The sequence below is a fragment of the Xenopus laevis genome, chromosome 1L, assembly GCF_017654675.1.
Source record: "Xenopus laevis strain J_2021 chromosome 1L, Xenopus_laevis_v10.1, whole genome shotgun sequence".
In the NCBI taxonomy this organism is placed as follows: Eukaryota; Metazoa; Chordata; class Amphibia; order Anura; family Pipidae; genus Xenopus; species Xenopus laevis.
Window position 1 is genome coordinate 20,002,374 of NC_054371.1, and position 17,100 is coordinate 20,019,473.

Consider the following 17,100-nt stretch of genomic DNA (forward strand, 5'->3'; position numbering starts at 1 on the left):
GAGTCATCTCTCTGGTCTCCTTTCCAGTCCGTGTTATTTCACTGAGAGATGCAAAGTGACCTTCAAGGCTGCGCCTGTTTGTTTGCAGAGTATGAATAAAGCACTTACTGTCTTTTAATTACAGCATCAAGGGAAAAAAAAAAACATTGTGACTCCTGGGCGCTTTATTCCTACTGCTTAATCCGAGAATTGATTTTCTGTAGCATTCACTGTTGTTTCAGTGCAAGTGTAACAGGGGTTGGTTAGAGAACTGTAGGATGTACATGAAAGCCATGTTGTCTACTAGAAGAAAACCCTAGGGTAGAGTCTTGCGTGGGTCCATTTTTTGGGACCCGAACCCGACCTGTACCCGCGACCTGCAATCCACAACCCGGACCAGCAACCCGCATTCTTACCCGCTTGCACCCGCTACCCGACCCTACCCGCAAGTACCTTATCCGCAACCCGGACCCACGACCCGCTGACCGTCAAGAATCAGGAAGTGCTGTCATTGTAAACCGGAAGTGACGTCATCGGAAGTAGACCAGAAGAAAGGAGTGAATATCGATATTGAGAAGACCCGCGGCCCGACCCACAACCCGCAAACCCGCCGACCAGCAGGTATACCCGCACCTGGAACTTCTAAATGCAACCGCAGGTTTTTGTGGGTAACCCGTGGGTACCCGCGGGTACCCGACCCGCTGCAGGACTCTACCCTAGGGTGATATTGTAAATTCCTTCTCATTCACACTCATACAGAAAAGCACTGTGCAATATCTTGGCGCTCTATAAAGACATTATTATTAATAATACTAATAATAATAATAATGATATAACAGAAATGGGAGATGTTTCTTAACCTTATTTTAACCCAACACATTTGGATTATATCTGGTATAGCAGAATTCAGCAGTTTACAGCAGATATATACACCACTTATCCTCCATTTCTGCTTAAAGGGGTCGTTCACCTTTAAATTAACTGTTAGTATGATGTAGAGAGTGATATTTTGAGACTATCTGCAATTGGGTGTCATTTTTTATCGTTTGTGGTTTTTTGAGTTATTTGGCTTTTTATTCAGCAGCTCTACAGTTTGCAATTTCAGCAATCTGGTTGCTAGGGTCCAAATTCCCCCAGCAACCTTGCACTGGTTTAAATAAGAGACTGGAATATGAATAAGAGAGGCCTGAATAGAAAGAGGAGTAATAAAAAGTAGCAATAACTATTAGGGGCAGATTTATCAAGGGTCGATTTTCGAAGTAAAAAATACTTTGAAATTCAACCATCGAATTAAAATACTTCGAATTCGAATATCGAATTCTAACTTTTTTCATCGAATTTGTGTATTCTGCGGTCGAAGTAAAATCATTTGACCGATTTTATCGTACGATCGAACAATTTTACTTCGACTTCAAAAAACTGTGAATGTGAAAAATGTTGTAGAAGGTCCCCATAGGCTAACATAGCACTTAGGCAGGTTTAATTTGGCGAAGTATTGAAATCAAAGTTTTTTTTAAAGAGACAGTACCTTGATTAAAGAATGGTCGAATATTCTAACTTTTTTACTTCGAATAGAATTCGAAGTAAATTCAAAGTCGCAGTATCCTATTCGATGGTCGAAGTATCCAAAAAATTTTACTTTGAAAATTCTCGAATTCACTTCAATCTGTGATAAATCTGCTCCTAAATGTGTAGCCTTACCGAGCATTTGTTTCTTAAATGGGGTCAGTGACCCCCATTTTAAGCAATCCGGTTGCTAGGCTCCAAATGACCCTAGCAACCATGCATTGATTTGAATAAGAGACTGGAATATGAACAGGAGAGGGACTGAATGGAAAGATAAGTGATAAAAAAGAAGCAATAACAAGCAAATAGCCATTTGCTTTTTAGACGGGGTCAGTGGCAAATAACTAAAACATTATGAAAACAAAAAAACGAAGGCCAGTTGAAAAGTTGCTTAGAATTGGCCAGTCTATACCACGCTACAGGGCAGATTTACATAGGGTCAAATATGGAGGGTTAATTAACCCTCCATATTCGACTGCCGAATGTAAATCCTTCGACTTCGAATATCGAAGTCGAAGGATTTACCGCAAATAGTTTGATCGAACGTAAAATCGTTTGATCGAACGATTAAATCCTTCGAATCTTTGGAGAAACAGATCTTTACTGCTAAAGGGCTTTGCTTGCCTTGGACTGGTACAGAAGCACAAAACATCATGTACAACATTTCTACCTACTTCTTTTGTTAAACTTTAGTTCTCCTTTAATTTAAAGGTGAACAACCCCTTTAATTAGCATTATTAGGCATGGTGCGCATTGGGCTGGAAAGTAATTTGCATGTTTTTTTCTTTTTTACAGAGGCAAAATGTTTGGAAAGGTTGTAAAAACATGAGTACTAATAATAACAATAAAGTGGACTGGTTATTGCTTCTTCATTTGTCTTGATTTTTAGATTGTTTTCTAGATTCCTTCTGTTTATAATTTCTTCTGTACGTTCTCACTCTGACATTGAGGCACTTGATGACTAAGCCGTGATGGCTACATATTGCCGCAGGGTTTCTAGGGGAAATACGTCTCTAAAGATGGCACATTAGACATGTAAGTGTGATGTGGGTGCACATGGCTGCACACTGAATAAAAAGGAGGGGCCTCTCCGTACATATTCTTCAATTCCAAAAAAAAAAATTTAATTGCCACTAACCTTCAAATATCCGATCTAATCTCTGCCGCTTCACTTTGTGTTTGTCCATGAAAGACATGAGCCTCTCGTGGTTAATGTCTACCGCAGGAATAGGTCGACGGGGATTCTTTCTTGGATTCACCTGCAATGAGATGAACAATACACTTTATCATTCATGGCTGTAACAGGAAAACAAAAAGCAAGTGCAATCAATCTGAATAACTCAATTTAAGGACAGAGACACACGTGGAGATTCTGGGTGATTAGTCGTCGGGGGGCAAATCGCCTCTTCTTTGGGCGACTAATCTCCCCGAACTGCCTTCCCGCCGGCTAGATTCTAAATCGTCGGCGGGATGGCACTCGGATTGCTTTGTTTTCAAAACCTTAGGATTTCGGAAAACAAAGTGCTGCCAGTGGCATCCTGCCGGCGATTTCGATTCGTGCCAGCGGGATGGCAGTTCAGGGAGATTAGTCGACCGAAGAAGAGGCGATTTGTCGTCGGCTAGAATCTAAATCGCCGGTGGGATAGCACTCGGATCACTTTGTTTTCCAAACCTTAGGGCGATTTCTGAAAACAAAGTGCTCCCAGTGCCCTCCCGCCATCTAGCCGGCGGGAAGGCAGTTCAGGGAGATTAGTCGCCCGAAGAAGAGGCTATTTGTCGTCAGGCGACTAAATCTCCCCGTGTGTCCCTGCCCTATCGATGGCAGCAGAATATGTTATAGATTAGGTCCCAGTGGACACTTTTCCAGCCCACCCACCTGCTGGAGAATGGAGGCAAGTATGTTAAAACTATTACTAGCAATACAGTACTTGTACAAGTATGGGACCTGTCATCCAGAATGCTCAGTACCTGGGGTTTTCCAGATAATGGATCTTTCAGTAATTAGGATCTTCATACCTTAAGTCTACTAGAAAATCATGTAAACATGAAATAAACCCAATAGGCTGGTTTTGCCTCCAATAAGGATTAATTGTATCTTAGTTGGGATCAAGTACAAGCTACTGTTTTATTATTACACAGAAAAAGGAAATCCTTGTAAAAAATGTGGATTATTTTAACTTCCCGCCGTATACAAATTAGCCAACGCTGGCGCAACTTTGCTTCACTTGGCGCAGTAATGCTAGTGCAACTTCTCCAGCGTTGTCCTGGCGAATCTACACCTTGCGAAGTGTTGCGATGTGAGCGAAGCCGTTGCTGGCGAATTTACGGAGGTTAGTGCATTTGCTCCTATGGGAGATGGCCATTCCGTAATTTGGAGTTTTCTGGATAACAGGTCCCATACCTCAATTACACACGCACACATATCTAAATATCCAAAATATCTGTTCATATTCCAGCACCACCTTCAGCTTCATGAATGTTCATACTGGGACACAAATATATTTAAGGACAAGTAACAGGAGAAAATTTATAAAATACTAATGTGGATTGTAATGGATGTATCACATTTTTTATTCCTTTTCTTTGGGGATCAAAATAAAGTCATAGAATTAACATTGCAACCCACAAACAGGCTAAAATTAATTATTGACCTTTTCTGCTCAGAAGAGAAAAAAATTGTATATATACGGGGGGATTATGGAAACCCACTAGAAATAACATGGTGACTTATTTTTGGGTTAGCACCCAGACCAAACCACATGGGTTAATAGGAGGCCAGCAGGGTAGCATCTGAGGGGGTTATCTACTAAACCTTGAATTTTGAGGCAAAACTCCAATATTTTTTAAAAAAACTCAAATTTTTCGAGATTTATTAAAGCCCAATGCATCAAAAAGCAGGAATCTGAAAATCTATCATCTCAGACCTGCCAGGGTTGTATATAAGTCAATAACAGAGGTCCCTATTCTAATTGGAAGTTATTGTGGTCTGCGATGGGTTTAGCCGGAAAATTCGATTGTTTTGTACTTTTCGGGAAAAAAAACCCAAAAAAACGCAGGATTTGGAGAAAAAGCCGAAACAATCGTACAATACGATTTTTTATATGATTTTTTCGAGTTTTCCCTGAACTGATAAAATCGAGCATTTTAAATAATAAATAAGGTCAAATCAGGTTTGGGAGTTTGGTCACGTTTTTTTATTACAATAATGAGATAAAATTGGATTTTAGTAAATAACCCCTACGTGTCTGCATTTACTTTAATTCTATTGGTTAACGCCATTGTTCCCAGAATGACAGCTCAGCAGGCAAAAAGTTAAAAGAAAACCCTAGCAACCCCAATGGAAGGCACGCTAGTACAGTAAATACAGTGTGGGTAGGAATAGGTGAAGGGCAGCTAATGGCAAAAGGAAACTATAAGGTGGAAGAAGGAAAAGGGGAGTCAGGCGCAATTATATAGAGGGTGAGGCAGGGGTTAAAAGAGAGAAATGGGATAAATATACAGTATTGAGGGAAGGGACATAATCAGCAGAGTAAGAAGTGATGGGATCTTTGATTTGGAATGCTTGGAGCCTAGATGGACTAGCTTCCACTGAAATACAAGAGAGCACCAGTTACTGATCAGACCCTCAGTCTCAGCTGGGGAGGAAGACAGAGGTGTTGTAGAACTATACTTCTGATCTGTTTAAAACAGGATTTCTGGCTGCCATGAATTATTTTTGATTAATATTGAGGAAGATTTAGCTGCTTTGTAGCACTTTGCCTGGTCTGAGGTTGCAAAGTCAACCCTGGCAAAAGAGGTAACGTTCAGCGGGCTACTTTTTGGGCCATTAGCTTGTCTAATGTTCCAAGCCTGCGTATCCCAATGCATGTTGGGTAATGTAGTTTTTGTTTAACATTTTGCCAACTGCCAAGTTTAATGTAAGACTACAATACCCAGCATGCAATGGGACTGGTGAGTTACCAGATTTTGGGCTCTGTACTGTGAGGGGGATACAGACATCAACAAACTAATGCAGTCATCTATCCCCTCACAAGATTCAAAGGGGGGATACAGTAAAACGTACATCATAGACAACAGAAATAATACAAAAGGTGCCTAATTTATTAAAGTTGTGGTAAAGAAATGCCTGGAATATTATATATGCTATAGATGAATTAAAAAAAAATGAGAGAAATAGTGGGCCCTACTGACTGAGCTCCACAAAATCTCCTCTGTTTTGGGCGATGGGACGTGTCATAAGCACCAGCATTTTGTACTTCCAGAAATTGTCCGATTTTATTGAGAGATTTGTTATGGCAGGGTTTATGGGTTTATGAGAAGAAGAAAATGAGTTTGCTGAGCAGCCAACAGCTGTACCACTGGGCCCAGGTAACATGACAGTGAACAGGTTGGAAGCAAAGCCTTAAGGTTAATGGGTTTATTCACAAGGGTCAATAGAGAGAGACGTGTAGTCACCTTCCAACCCAGCACTGGATCATGCCGGAGTCATTTTTTTTTTATCTTTGTAGATGACAGGGAGGATTTATTACATTCATTCCAGAGAACCTAAATTCTGTCCTTTCATAAGAGATGTGGCAATATGTCTTATATATACAGAGCTGCTCTATTTGTGTGTGTGTCACTGTGTGTATGTGTATCAGTATGTGTGTGTAACTGTGTGTGTGTCACTGTGTGTATGTGTATCAGTATGTGTGTGTAACTGTGTGTGTGTGATTGTAGGCAGTCGTGTAACTAGATGTTACTGGGCCCCACAGCAAATTCGTTTTAGAGCCCCCAACATATACAAACATACCTCCCAACTGTCCCTTTTTCAGCGGGACAGTCCCGCTTTTTGCAGCTCAACCTGCAGTCCCAGGTTTGTACTGGAAAGGCCCGACTTTCTCTGCACTGAACAGCCAGAAAAAGAAACAACGTTTCTAAATGAATCGGCTTTTGGCAGAGAGCCCAGAAGAGCCACAGGTGCAAATAAGATACTTTGTAACAATTTTGAGATCAGCAAATAAGTAACTTATTTAGATAAGGGGGTCCCTTGGGTGAAGTTAGACTCACAGCATAAAGGGAAATTTACCTTCATTAGCAAAAAAAATGTATGTGGGGTGAGCAGGACTAACTCATTTTTAAAATAAAAGAAAGTTTTTACAAAAGCTTTTCAGTAACAGAGATAAAAACCAACATCTCTAATAAAGACATATATATGATCTACATGTACCCACCCTATTCAAATTGACTTAAGCGTAATAGTACTAATGAAGTTTCGCTAGGCAGAAATAAACGTTAGCTCACTATGAAAAAGGACGAACTAATCGCTCGGCTGCCCAGACACAACTTCGCATTTTAGTGAAGTGGTTGTGAATTTTTATCCCTGTGTGTTCTGGGTAAACTAACATGTCTGCGGATGGTTACAGATTGGAAGTTCAAGGGGTGGTTTACCTTTAAGTTACCTTTTAGTATGTTATTGAATCTTTCCAGCTTTCAAATGGGGGTCACTGATAGAGATGTCGCGAACTGTTCGCCGGCGAACTTGTTCGCGCGAACATCGGGTGTTCGCGCTCGCCGGAAGTTCGCGAACGTCGCGCGACGTTCGCCATTTTGGGTTCGCCATTGTTGGCGCTTTTTTTTGCCCTCTCACCCCAGACCAGCAGGTACATGGCAGCCAATCAGGAAGCTCTCCCCTGGACCACTCCCCTTCCCTATAAAAACCGAAGCCCTGCAGCGTTTTTTCACTCTGCCTGTGTGTGCTGAAGAGATAGTGTAGGGAGAGAGCTGCTGCCTGTTAGTGATTTCAGGGACAGTTGAAAGTTTGCTGGCTAGTAATCGTTTTGATACTGCTCTGTTATTGGAGGGACAGAAGTCTGCAGGGGTTTGAGGGACATTTAAGCTTAGGTAGCTTTGCTGGCTAGTAATCTACCTTCTACTGCAGTGCTCTGTATGTAGCTGCAGTGGGCAGCTGTCCTGCTTCTGATCTCATCTGCTGACTGCTGCAATAACAGTAGTCCTTGTAAGGACTGCTTTTATTTATTTTTTTGTTGTTTTACTACTACTACTACTACTACTATAAGAGCCCAGTGCTATTAGTCTAGCAGTGTTGGGGAGTGGGACTGGTGTGCTAATCTGCTGCTCCTAGTAGTTCAGCAGCACCAACTTTAATTTTTTTTTTTTAATATTCATTTTTTTTTTATTTTACTTTTTTTTATTTTACTACCGCTGTAGTAGTGTATAAGTTGACCTTTTAGGCATTATTTGCCCTGTAGGCATTATTTGCACACTGTTTTCTTCAACCCGCCATCTAGCTGTGTGACCTTGTTCACATTCTGTCTAAATATCCATAATATTACCGTCTCCAGAAAAAACACCGGAGTGACTTTTTTCAAGCAGCCATAATATATTTTACGTAATCCGTATCCACCGCTGTAGTAGTGTATACGTTGACCTTGTAGGCATTATTTGCACACTGTTTTCTTCAACCCGCCATCTAGCTGTGTGACCTTGTTCACATTCTGTCTAAATATCCATAATATTACCGTCTCCAGAAAAAACACCGGAGTGACTTTTTTCAAGCAGCCATAATATATTTTACGTAATCCGTATCCACCGCTGTAGTAGTGTATACGTTGACCTTGTAGGCATTGTTTGCCCAGTTTTTTTGGCCGCAGCCACTGAAGCACAGAGGCCAGAAAAAATATGCCATATAAATGCTGAAAATAGTCATTTTTTGCCATACGTTGACTCAACGTATATGGCAAAAAATGACTATTTTCAGCATTTATATGGCATATTTTTTCTGGCAACTGTGCTTCAGTGGCTGCGACCAAAAAAACTGGGCAAACAATGCCTACAAGGTCAACGTATGGCAAAAAATTACTATTTTCAGCATTTATATGGCATATTTTTTCTGGCAACTGTGCTTCAGTGGCTGCAACCAAAAAAACTGGGCAAACAATGTCTACAAGGTCAACGTATGGCGAAAAATGACTATTTTCAGCATTTATATGGCATATTTTTTATGGCAACTGTGCTTCAGTGGCTGCGTCCAAAAAAACTGGGCAAACAATGCCTACAAGGTCAACGTATGGCAGTTGTTTAAAGAGAACAGTAGATTACTAGCCAGCAAAGCTACCTAAGCTAAAATGTCCCTCAAATCCCTGCAGACTTCTGTCCCTCCAATACAGAGCAGTATCAAGCAGATTACTAGCCAGCAAACTTACTATCATCTGTCCCTGAAATCACTAACAGCTCTCCCCCTACACTATCTCTTCCAAGCACACACAGGCAGATTTTTCAGATACATTTTTGCCCTTGATCCCCCTCTGGCATGCCACTGTCCAGGTCGTTGCACCCTTTAAACAACTTTAAAATCATTTTTCTGGCCAGAAATGTCTTTTCTAGATGTTAAAGTTCGCCTTCCCATTGAAGTCTATGGGGTTCGCGAACCGTTCGCGAACCGCTCGCATTTTTGCGCAAGTTCGCGAATATGTTCGCGAACTTTTTTTCCGACGTTCGCTACATCCCTAGTCACTGACCCCTATCTAAAGAACAACTGTTCTGCAAGGCTACACATGTATTGTGATTGCTACTTTTTATTACTCATCTTTCTATTCAGGCCTCTCCTATTCATTTTCTTATTCAAATCAATTCATGGTTGTTAGAGTAATTTGGAACCGAGCGACCAGACTGCTAAAATTGCAAACTGGAGAGCTGCTGAAATAATAATAATAAATAACTGAAAAAGCACTAATAATAAAAAATGAAAACCATTTGCAAATTTATCTATAATCTAATATCATACTAAAGGTTAATTTAAAGGTGAGCAACCCCTTTAAGGGTCTGGCCACACGGGCAGATTAGTCGCCAGGCGACAAATCTGCTCTTTTTGCGGCGACTAATGTCCCCGATCTGCCTTCCGCCAGCTAAAATGAAAATCGCCTGGGGGCAGGCACATGGAGTGCTTCGTTTTCCGAAGTCGCCCGAAGTTTCCTTGTGAGGCAATTACTGGCGGCTTCAGAAAATGAAGAGCTCCGTGTGCCTGCCCCCAGGTGATTTTCATTTTAGCTGGCGGAAGGCAGATCGGGGACATTAGTCGCCGCAAAGAAGCGGAGATTTGTCGACTGCCGACTAATCTCTCCGAATCTGCCCATGTGGCAAGACCCTAAGGGGCTGATTCACTAAGGGTCGAATATCGAGGGTTAATTAACCCTCAATATTAGACTAGGAATTGAAATCCTTCGACTTCGAATATCGAAGTCGAAGGATTTAGCGCAAAGTCTGCGATCAAAGAATTATTCCTTCGATCGAATGATTAAATCCTTCGAATCGAACGATTCGAAGGATTTTAATCCAACGATTGAAGGAATATCCTTCGATCAAAAAAACTTAGGCAAGCCTATGGGGACCTTCCCCATAGGCTAACATTGAGTTCAGTAGCTTTTATCTGCCGAACTAGGGGGTCGAAGTTTTTTTTAAAGAGACAGTACTTTGACTATCGAATGGTCGAATAGTCGAACGATTTTTACTTTGAATCCTTCGATTCGAAGTCGTAGTCGAAGGTCAAAGTAGCCCATTCGATGGTCGAAGTAGCCCAAAAAATACTTCGAAATTCGAAGTTTTTTTACTTCGAATCCTTCACTCGAATTTAGTGAATCGGCCCCTAAGTGATTGACAATTTATGTGTTTGAAAGATTTGGAGCAACCAGCTGAATCAGTTTGTTCATCATTAGCTATTTTTGGTTTTTCTTCTGATATGGGGTTATTAGATAACAATTTAAGCGGAGTTGAAATTCCACTATATCCACCTTTTCTTCCTGTATCTATATTAATGGACGTGCTCTACATCTCGAAACACTCTCTAAATTAAAGCTTTTGAAATCCTTTGTTCAGAAACACAAACCTGCCACGAGCTCTGGTAATTTCTCATTTTCAGATTTATTTTTAAGCATAAAACCAAATACAAAATGGCATATATGATAGCGTCAGTCTGAGACATAAATCTGAGAAACGAATTAAATGAAGGAAAATGATCCCGCTGCTCAATGCTTCAATGGAAAATCTCCAGAGAGGCAAAACAAATAACCTCAGTAACTAAAATCATGATGAAATGCAACACATAATAAGAAGAGAAAAACACAACGCACAGAATAAAGAACCAGAAGGCCTTTCCCTTTATCATTCCAATAAAGCTCCTGGTGGCCAAACAAATCGGCCGTCTCATTATTTATCAGAAGTTCCGAGTGTAAGAATACATTAAGCTTTTGGAGTCAAGTCAGAAGCACGGAATCCAAGAGGAAATGTGGACAGAGAAATGGGAACGAGGGCCAAGTTTGGTTCTGTAGCTGGAATGGAATCAGCAACTAGAGAAATATGCAAGAATTATACAGGGATTTATTTTGCTTCTATAAAATCCATCTCAATGATGCACTGTCCTTGTGTTTTTTCTTACTTCTTTAATAGCACTTCTACTAACCTTTTCACAGAAAATTTCTTTTTTGGGTTAATATAGACCAAGTAGACCTTTGCTAGAAAATGGTTCTGTGTTCTAAATCCATCCCAGTTGCCCCGGGGTCTGACAGACTTTTAGTTACAGCCACGAGAGCGGCAAAGAATAAATAAATCTCTAAATAAAAAAATTTCCCCTTTAGAAACTCGACCGGAAAAATTTGAAGTGTAATAAATCGGTCCCTAAGGGGCAGATTTATCAAGGGTCGAATTTTGAAGTAATGTGAGTTTTTTCGAACTCCCATAACTTCAAAATTTAGAGGAAAAAAAGATTAGCTGAAATGTATTTAAAAAAATCTTTCTGAATAGGTTGTATTCCAATCGTTCAAATTGAAGTAAGATCGTATTCGATCTGCTTCGATTGAAAATTTTTCCAAAAAAAAACATTGATTTTTCAATGTCTACCAAATGACTCCAAATAGGTCTGAGGAGGTCCCACATAGATTAAAACAGCGATTCGGCAGGTTTTAGATGGCGAATGGTCGAAATCCCATAGAAATGAATGGAGAGTGGTGGAATTTCACTCTAGTGGCAGAATTTCACTCTTTGATAAATTTACAGAGACAGTACATGATAAATTTCATTATTCGAATAGTCAAATTTTTTCCTAATTTTGGCCTATTCCATAATTGAAGTACACAAAAAAAGCCTGAAATTCAAATTTTTTTAACTTCAAATTTTTACTTTGACCCTTGATAAATCTGCCCCTAAGTGTTACAATTTGGTTGGGTTAACTACTAAGGTTTCAGCCCAAAGCCTGCAAAAATTGCAGGAATATATTCTAAACTAGATGTTGGATGTGCCCAATAGAGCTATTGTTTAAAATTGTTAAATATTTCTGCATTACAAAGAAGCTATTTCCCTGTTGTATTATTGTTGTGAGTAATTGAAACAGGTGCTGAGCTGTCCAGACAACTCCCCTTGTACCACGGCACCAGCAAAAACAATATTCAATAATAATAATCAATATTTTGCTGCCAATACTTCAATTATCAGTTTGGAGCATAGACAAAATCATAGCCTTCCCTTAACTTTTGTCTCCCAATAAACAGTTTGGCATCAACTTCTGAAACTGATGGTTCCATAAATACAGAACATAACTCTGGTTCCATTCCCATTTCAATGTTACTGTTTGTGAAGTTTCAGAAATATCCTAAAAAAAAAGACCAAAAATATAAAAATAAATATGTTTCTCCCTGAAATAAACTTTTTACAGGGTAATTATTCTTGTCTAGCCCCAGGAATGATTATACAATTGGCTCCCTTTAAGGGTCCTCATCCACAGCTGCTGGTCCCCAACTCCCCATCTTTCTTTTGCTTCATTCAACACAATCAAACCCATAGTAAAATTTAAAAAAATGATCTTGAATATTTGGGATAAATATTTAGTAAAATCAAAATTCAGCAGCTGCCTTGACAATCGAAACACTGTATAGAGGCTGCAACACATGTTGCCCTTATTGTATCCTTTTAAATTAGATTCTAATATTTTTTATGTACTTGAAATGATAGAAAAATACGATGAAGATTGAAGATTGTAAGCCTCTAGGGTAGTCATCTTGATATAACTTTCAATCTTTCTTACACACTTTCTTTTTATATCACATGTAGATTGATCTACCTCAGCAACACCATGGGGTAGAGTCACTAATGGACGAGTTTTTGCCAGGCGCAAATGTATATGCAGAGTTTCGTCCTGGGCGCTGAACGCTGGCGACTTTTCGCTAGTGTTACTTCGGCTGCGCAAACATTTAATTCTCTAGTGATCTTGCGCTTACGTCAATTTGCATACAGCGGGTAATTTAAAGTTGTATGGAGTTCTTTATTATAAATGTTGGTGCAAATGCTTTGTCAGGGGTCACCGACCTTTTTTGGACCGGGGACTGGGGGTGGGGTCGGGGATGGGGTCGGGGATGGGGTCAGCAGGATCAGGGTTGGGGTCGGCGGGGGTTGGTCAGGGTCAGCAGGGGTTGGCGGAGGGATCGACAGCAAGTTTGGACGCGCCAGCACGCCTCATTTTTGCGCACTGGGCTCGGCAGCCCAGTGCGGGAGTGAAGTGGGCCGCGGCCCGGCGGTTGGAAACCCCTGAATTTGCATATTCAGGCGCATTTGCACTTGTAGAAGTGGTGCGAGGGGTGCGAAGCTGATGCTGGCGATAATTTGCCAGTTAGTAAAGTGTTTCGATTTTGCTGAGAACATGGGGGTATATTTATCAAAGAGTGAAGTTAGAGATCACCACTGTCCCCTACAGTGAAATACCGCCTCTCTTCATTAATTTTTAATGGGATTTTTAAAGGCGTATTCATCAAATGGTGAAAATGAAAGTTTACTCTTTGATAAATACGCCTTTAAAAATCCCATAGAAATGAATGGAGAGAGGCGGTATTTCACTGTAGTGGACTGTGGTGACCTCTAACTTCACTCTTTGATAAATATACCCCATAGTATTTGGCCGGCTCCTGTAAAAAAGTGATAGAATATGGCTGAATACTGAACTGAATGGTGGATTTGTCTCACACCATATACAAATATTTTGCTGTGGTGCATTGTGTGCAGTGTGAGAGTCATGTGATGCCCATATCAATTTGCTCCATCTGCAGGCGACCATAATTCTTATCCATTCTTAAAAGCCTCCATTACTTTTAAACTGCCATTCAGTAAGACAATTGGGTGCCATAGACCAGGGGCCCCCAACCGCCGGGCCGTGGCCCAGAAGTGTGCAGGGGACACTCCCGCAATGGGCCGCCAAGCCCAGTGCGCAAAAACGAGGTTTGTCGGCGAGTCTAAACTTTCTACTAACCCCATCCGACCCCGCCCCTTGCCACCCCCATCTCCGGGGGACCCTGGTCCCCGGTCCAAAAAAGGGTGGAGACCCCTGCGCTAATTCACTAAAATGCAAAGTTTCATCCTGGGCGTCGAGTGCTGGCATTATTTTGCTAGCGTTACTTCGGCGTGCAAGCATTTTATAGCAAAGATGCGCTAGCGTTCATTTGTGCCTACCGAAAACTCGCTAGTCAATTTACATAGGGCAGGAAATTTAAAGTTGTATGGACGTCTTTATTATAAATGTTGGTTTAAGCATTTTGATGTAAGTGACAGAAGAAAGATGTAGCTGCTTTATAAAACTTCGCCTGGTCTGAGGTGGCGAAGTCAACTCTGGCGAAAGAGGTAACGTTCAGTAAAATGTGCACTTTACTGAATCTTTGAAGTAACGAAAGAGCGAAAAGCTGCCAGCTGATACAGTGCGAATGAACGCTAGTGTCTGTCTCTTTCACTAGCAAATTTGCACCTGCCCCTGTTAATAAATCGTCAATGTCCCTCCAGGTGGCAACGCTAGTGAAATAACTATGTCAAGACAGCCAAGACAGAATAACAGAAACACAGGTAGAACGCTAAATACCGTAATATCCTCCTTTCGTTAATCATCCTTGCTCCGGTAGGTTATATGCCGAACACCACTCAGAAAACTGCCCCACGTACAAATATGTTGTGTTCCAACAATAAATAGGAGGATATCAGTGAACCGATAAAGGTTAACATGACGCTCATGCACATCTCAAATAATAGATCACAGTAATATGAACAGCAGATTCATTTTCCTCCTCTGAAATTACAGTTTATGTCCAGCCTTTTTTCTTTCCTAAGTGACATCTTAATGGATTATAGAAATAACGTTTTGCTCGTTGACCACAGGATTCAATCACCGAGTAGCAGCTGAGAAGGCTAAAGATTTCTCTTTTAGGCTGCATCAACCTCATGCTGCCAACACAATCAATCAACTTCCAAAGGATTTGTTGCTCTCCCCTCTCTCTCAAGCCGCATCACCTCCAGAAGGACTTGTCATTACCAACGTAAGGAAAGGTTTGCGGACTTTCAAGAAACTCCAATCAGACCTGGAACCTGTAGTGTTAAAGTGAACCTGCTATTCTAAAAATATAGGATATCAGAAGTCGCCAATGTGTTCCATGACCCTACAAAGGAACATAGGGGCATATTTACTAAAGAGCGAAGTGACTAACACTGGCGAAAATTCGCCAGCATTATCGTTTTCAGCGACTTTGCCGATTTACTAAGCCTGAGCGAAGACGAACGAAGTTGCGCTAACGAAGTTGCGCTAGGCATAATTGAACGCTAGCGCATCTTCTCTTTGATTGCCAATGTAACACTAGCAAAAATGCGCCAGCGTTCAGCTCCCTGGATGCAAATTCACATTTTTAGTAAATTAGCGTTGTCTGAGCGAATTACCGGCTGGCGAAGTGTAGCAATGGGTGTGAAGCCATCGGTGGGCCAGTGCTCCTATCAGAAGCGATGGGCAAATTTCTCCCGTTTTGCCGAGAAATCCGCGAATTTCCCGCAAAATAAGCAAAACGGCGAACCGCGAATTTTGACACTGGCGTCCAAATATTTTGGACACCGGTGCTGGCGACAATTCTGACGCCCCTTAAAGTCAATGGGCGTCTAGAATTGTCCCCGGCGTCAGAATTGTCGCCAGCATCGGAATTGGCGCCGGCATCAAAAATATTTGGACGCCTGTGAATTTTCGCTGGCGAATTTTTGCTGCAATTTCGCAAATTTATTGGGAAATTCGCCGCGAATTCGCACCTGCCGAATAAATTTGCCCATCATTACCTATCAGCAGAAAACTGCACCAGCCCGGGGTTATTCCAGCGAGCACCACAGATCGATCCACTTCCGGCTTCTTCTTTCTTCTCACGGCTGCACATGCGCAAAGACGCAAAGAGCGGATCGTACGAATCGAGGATTTTTGGACCATGTGTGGAGAGTCCCGTCATTTTTCGTCCCACAGAGATCGGTCGTTTGGTCTATCGAATTAAAAAAATAGGTTAAAAGATTTCTGTTGGCTGCCGATAATATCTCTGCATGTATTGCCGGACATAACTATCGTACGATTGCTGTCAGGGGCAGAACATTGGCTGATCTGTTCTTTTACTACTTTATTTCATTGGAATGGTTAGTGCCAAGTCGAGAGATGGGGAAGTTTGATCGTTCGCGGATTCAAACGATCGGATCTTTGCATCTATGGCCAGCTTCAGAGTGAAATGCCGAACTTTAACGAAAAACTCAGCTATTTCATCCTACTGCACATGCGTCTGCCCCGGGAAATTTGAAGATAGAAGAAGCCGGAAGATAAGCACTCTGTGGTGCTTGCTGGAATAACCTCAGGCTGGTGCAGTTTTCTGCTGATAGGAGCACCGGCCCGGGGTTTTAGGTTAGTAAATACATTCACTTGAGAGTGCCTAACATTAAACGACTTTACTTCTCCTTTAAGCAACAAGCTTCCTCTGTGCTGTCCATGGGAAGAGAGTAAGAATGAGAGAAGAAGTAAAGCACATCAGACTAGATGCAGAATAAAGTGTTGGTCTCCTTTCCATATTGATGTCCAAAAACAATCATTATTGTGAAGCAGCAGAATGGCTTGGGTTTGGGAGGTAGCCATTGCCCTGTATGAGAAAAATAAAAACTTGTATTTCTCTTTAAGACCAAGCAGGATAATCCACTGAGCCGGATCTCACCGAATGGGCGAAGAGAGAGGCTGCATTTCAGAATGAATCCATGACTGTGTAAACGTGCAGTGTACTGGGAGAACTAGAATATCTCTGACAGCCAGGACACTTGATTTAGCATCAGCGAGCCTTTGTATGTATGTGTTGTTTTACTGGAAGTGCTAAACATTCCTCTGCACATGTCAGACTGAAACAAATTATAGTGCCACACAAGCACGATAGGAAAAACACTATTGAGGGCAACAAAATCCCTATAATTACCGGCACGCTGGTTATTGCAATTAGCAAATCACCATAGGAGCAACTACATCAGAAAGGAATGTAAAAAAAGATAATGAAATAACCTGTAAATTAAAATAAAAAGTCTAACTTCTCAAAAATATAAAAAAAATCGATTGAACGATCGAAGGATAATTCCTTCAATCGAACGATAAAATCCTTCGAATCGAACGATTGGAAGGATTTGAATCCAACAATCGAAGGAATATCCTTCGATCAAAAAAAGTTAGCCAAGCCTATGGGGACCTTCCCCATAGGCTAA

General features: G+C 41.2%; 1 protein-coding gene across 2 annotated transcripts in view; it reads right to left on the bottom strand.

The window, feature by feature from the left end:
- The window catches only part of ctbp1.L (C-terminal binding protein 1 L homeolog), a 362,230-nt gene that overhangs the window by 191,124 nt on the left and 154,006 nt on the right, over positions 1 to 17,100 (bottom strand). For both annotated transcript variants that reach the window (XM_041586903.1, XM_041587067.1), the window contains one exon: positions 2,684 to 2,804. In XM_041586903.1, coding sequence (XP_041442837.1) covers positions 2,684 to 2,741 — 58 coding nt within the window. In that variant the 5' untranslated portion in view covers positions 2,742 to 2,804. The remainder of the gene's footprint in view (positions 1 to 2,683; positions 2,805 to 17,100) is intronic.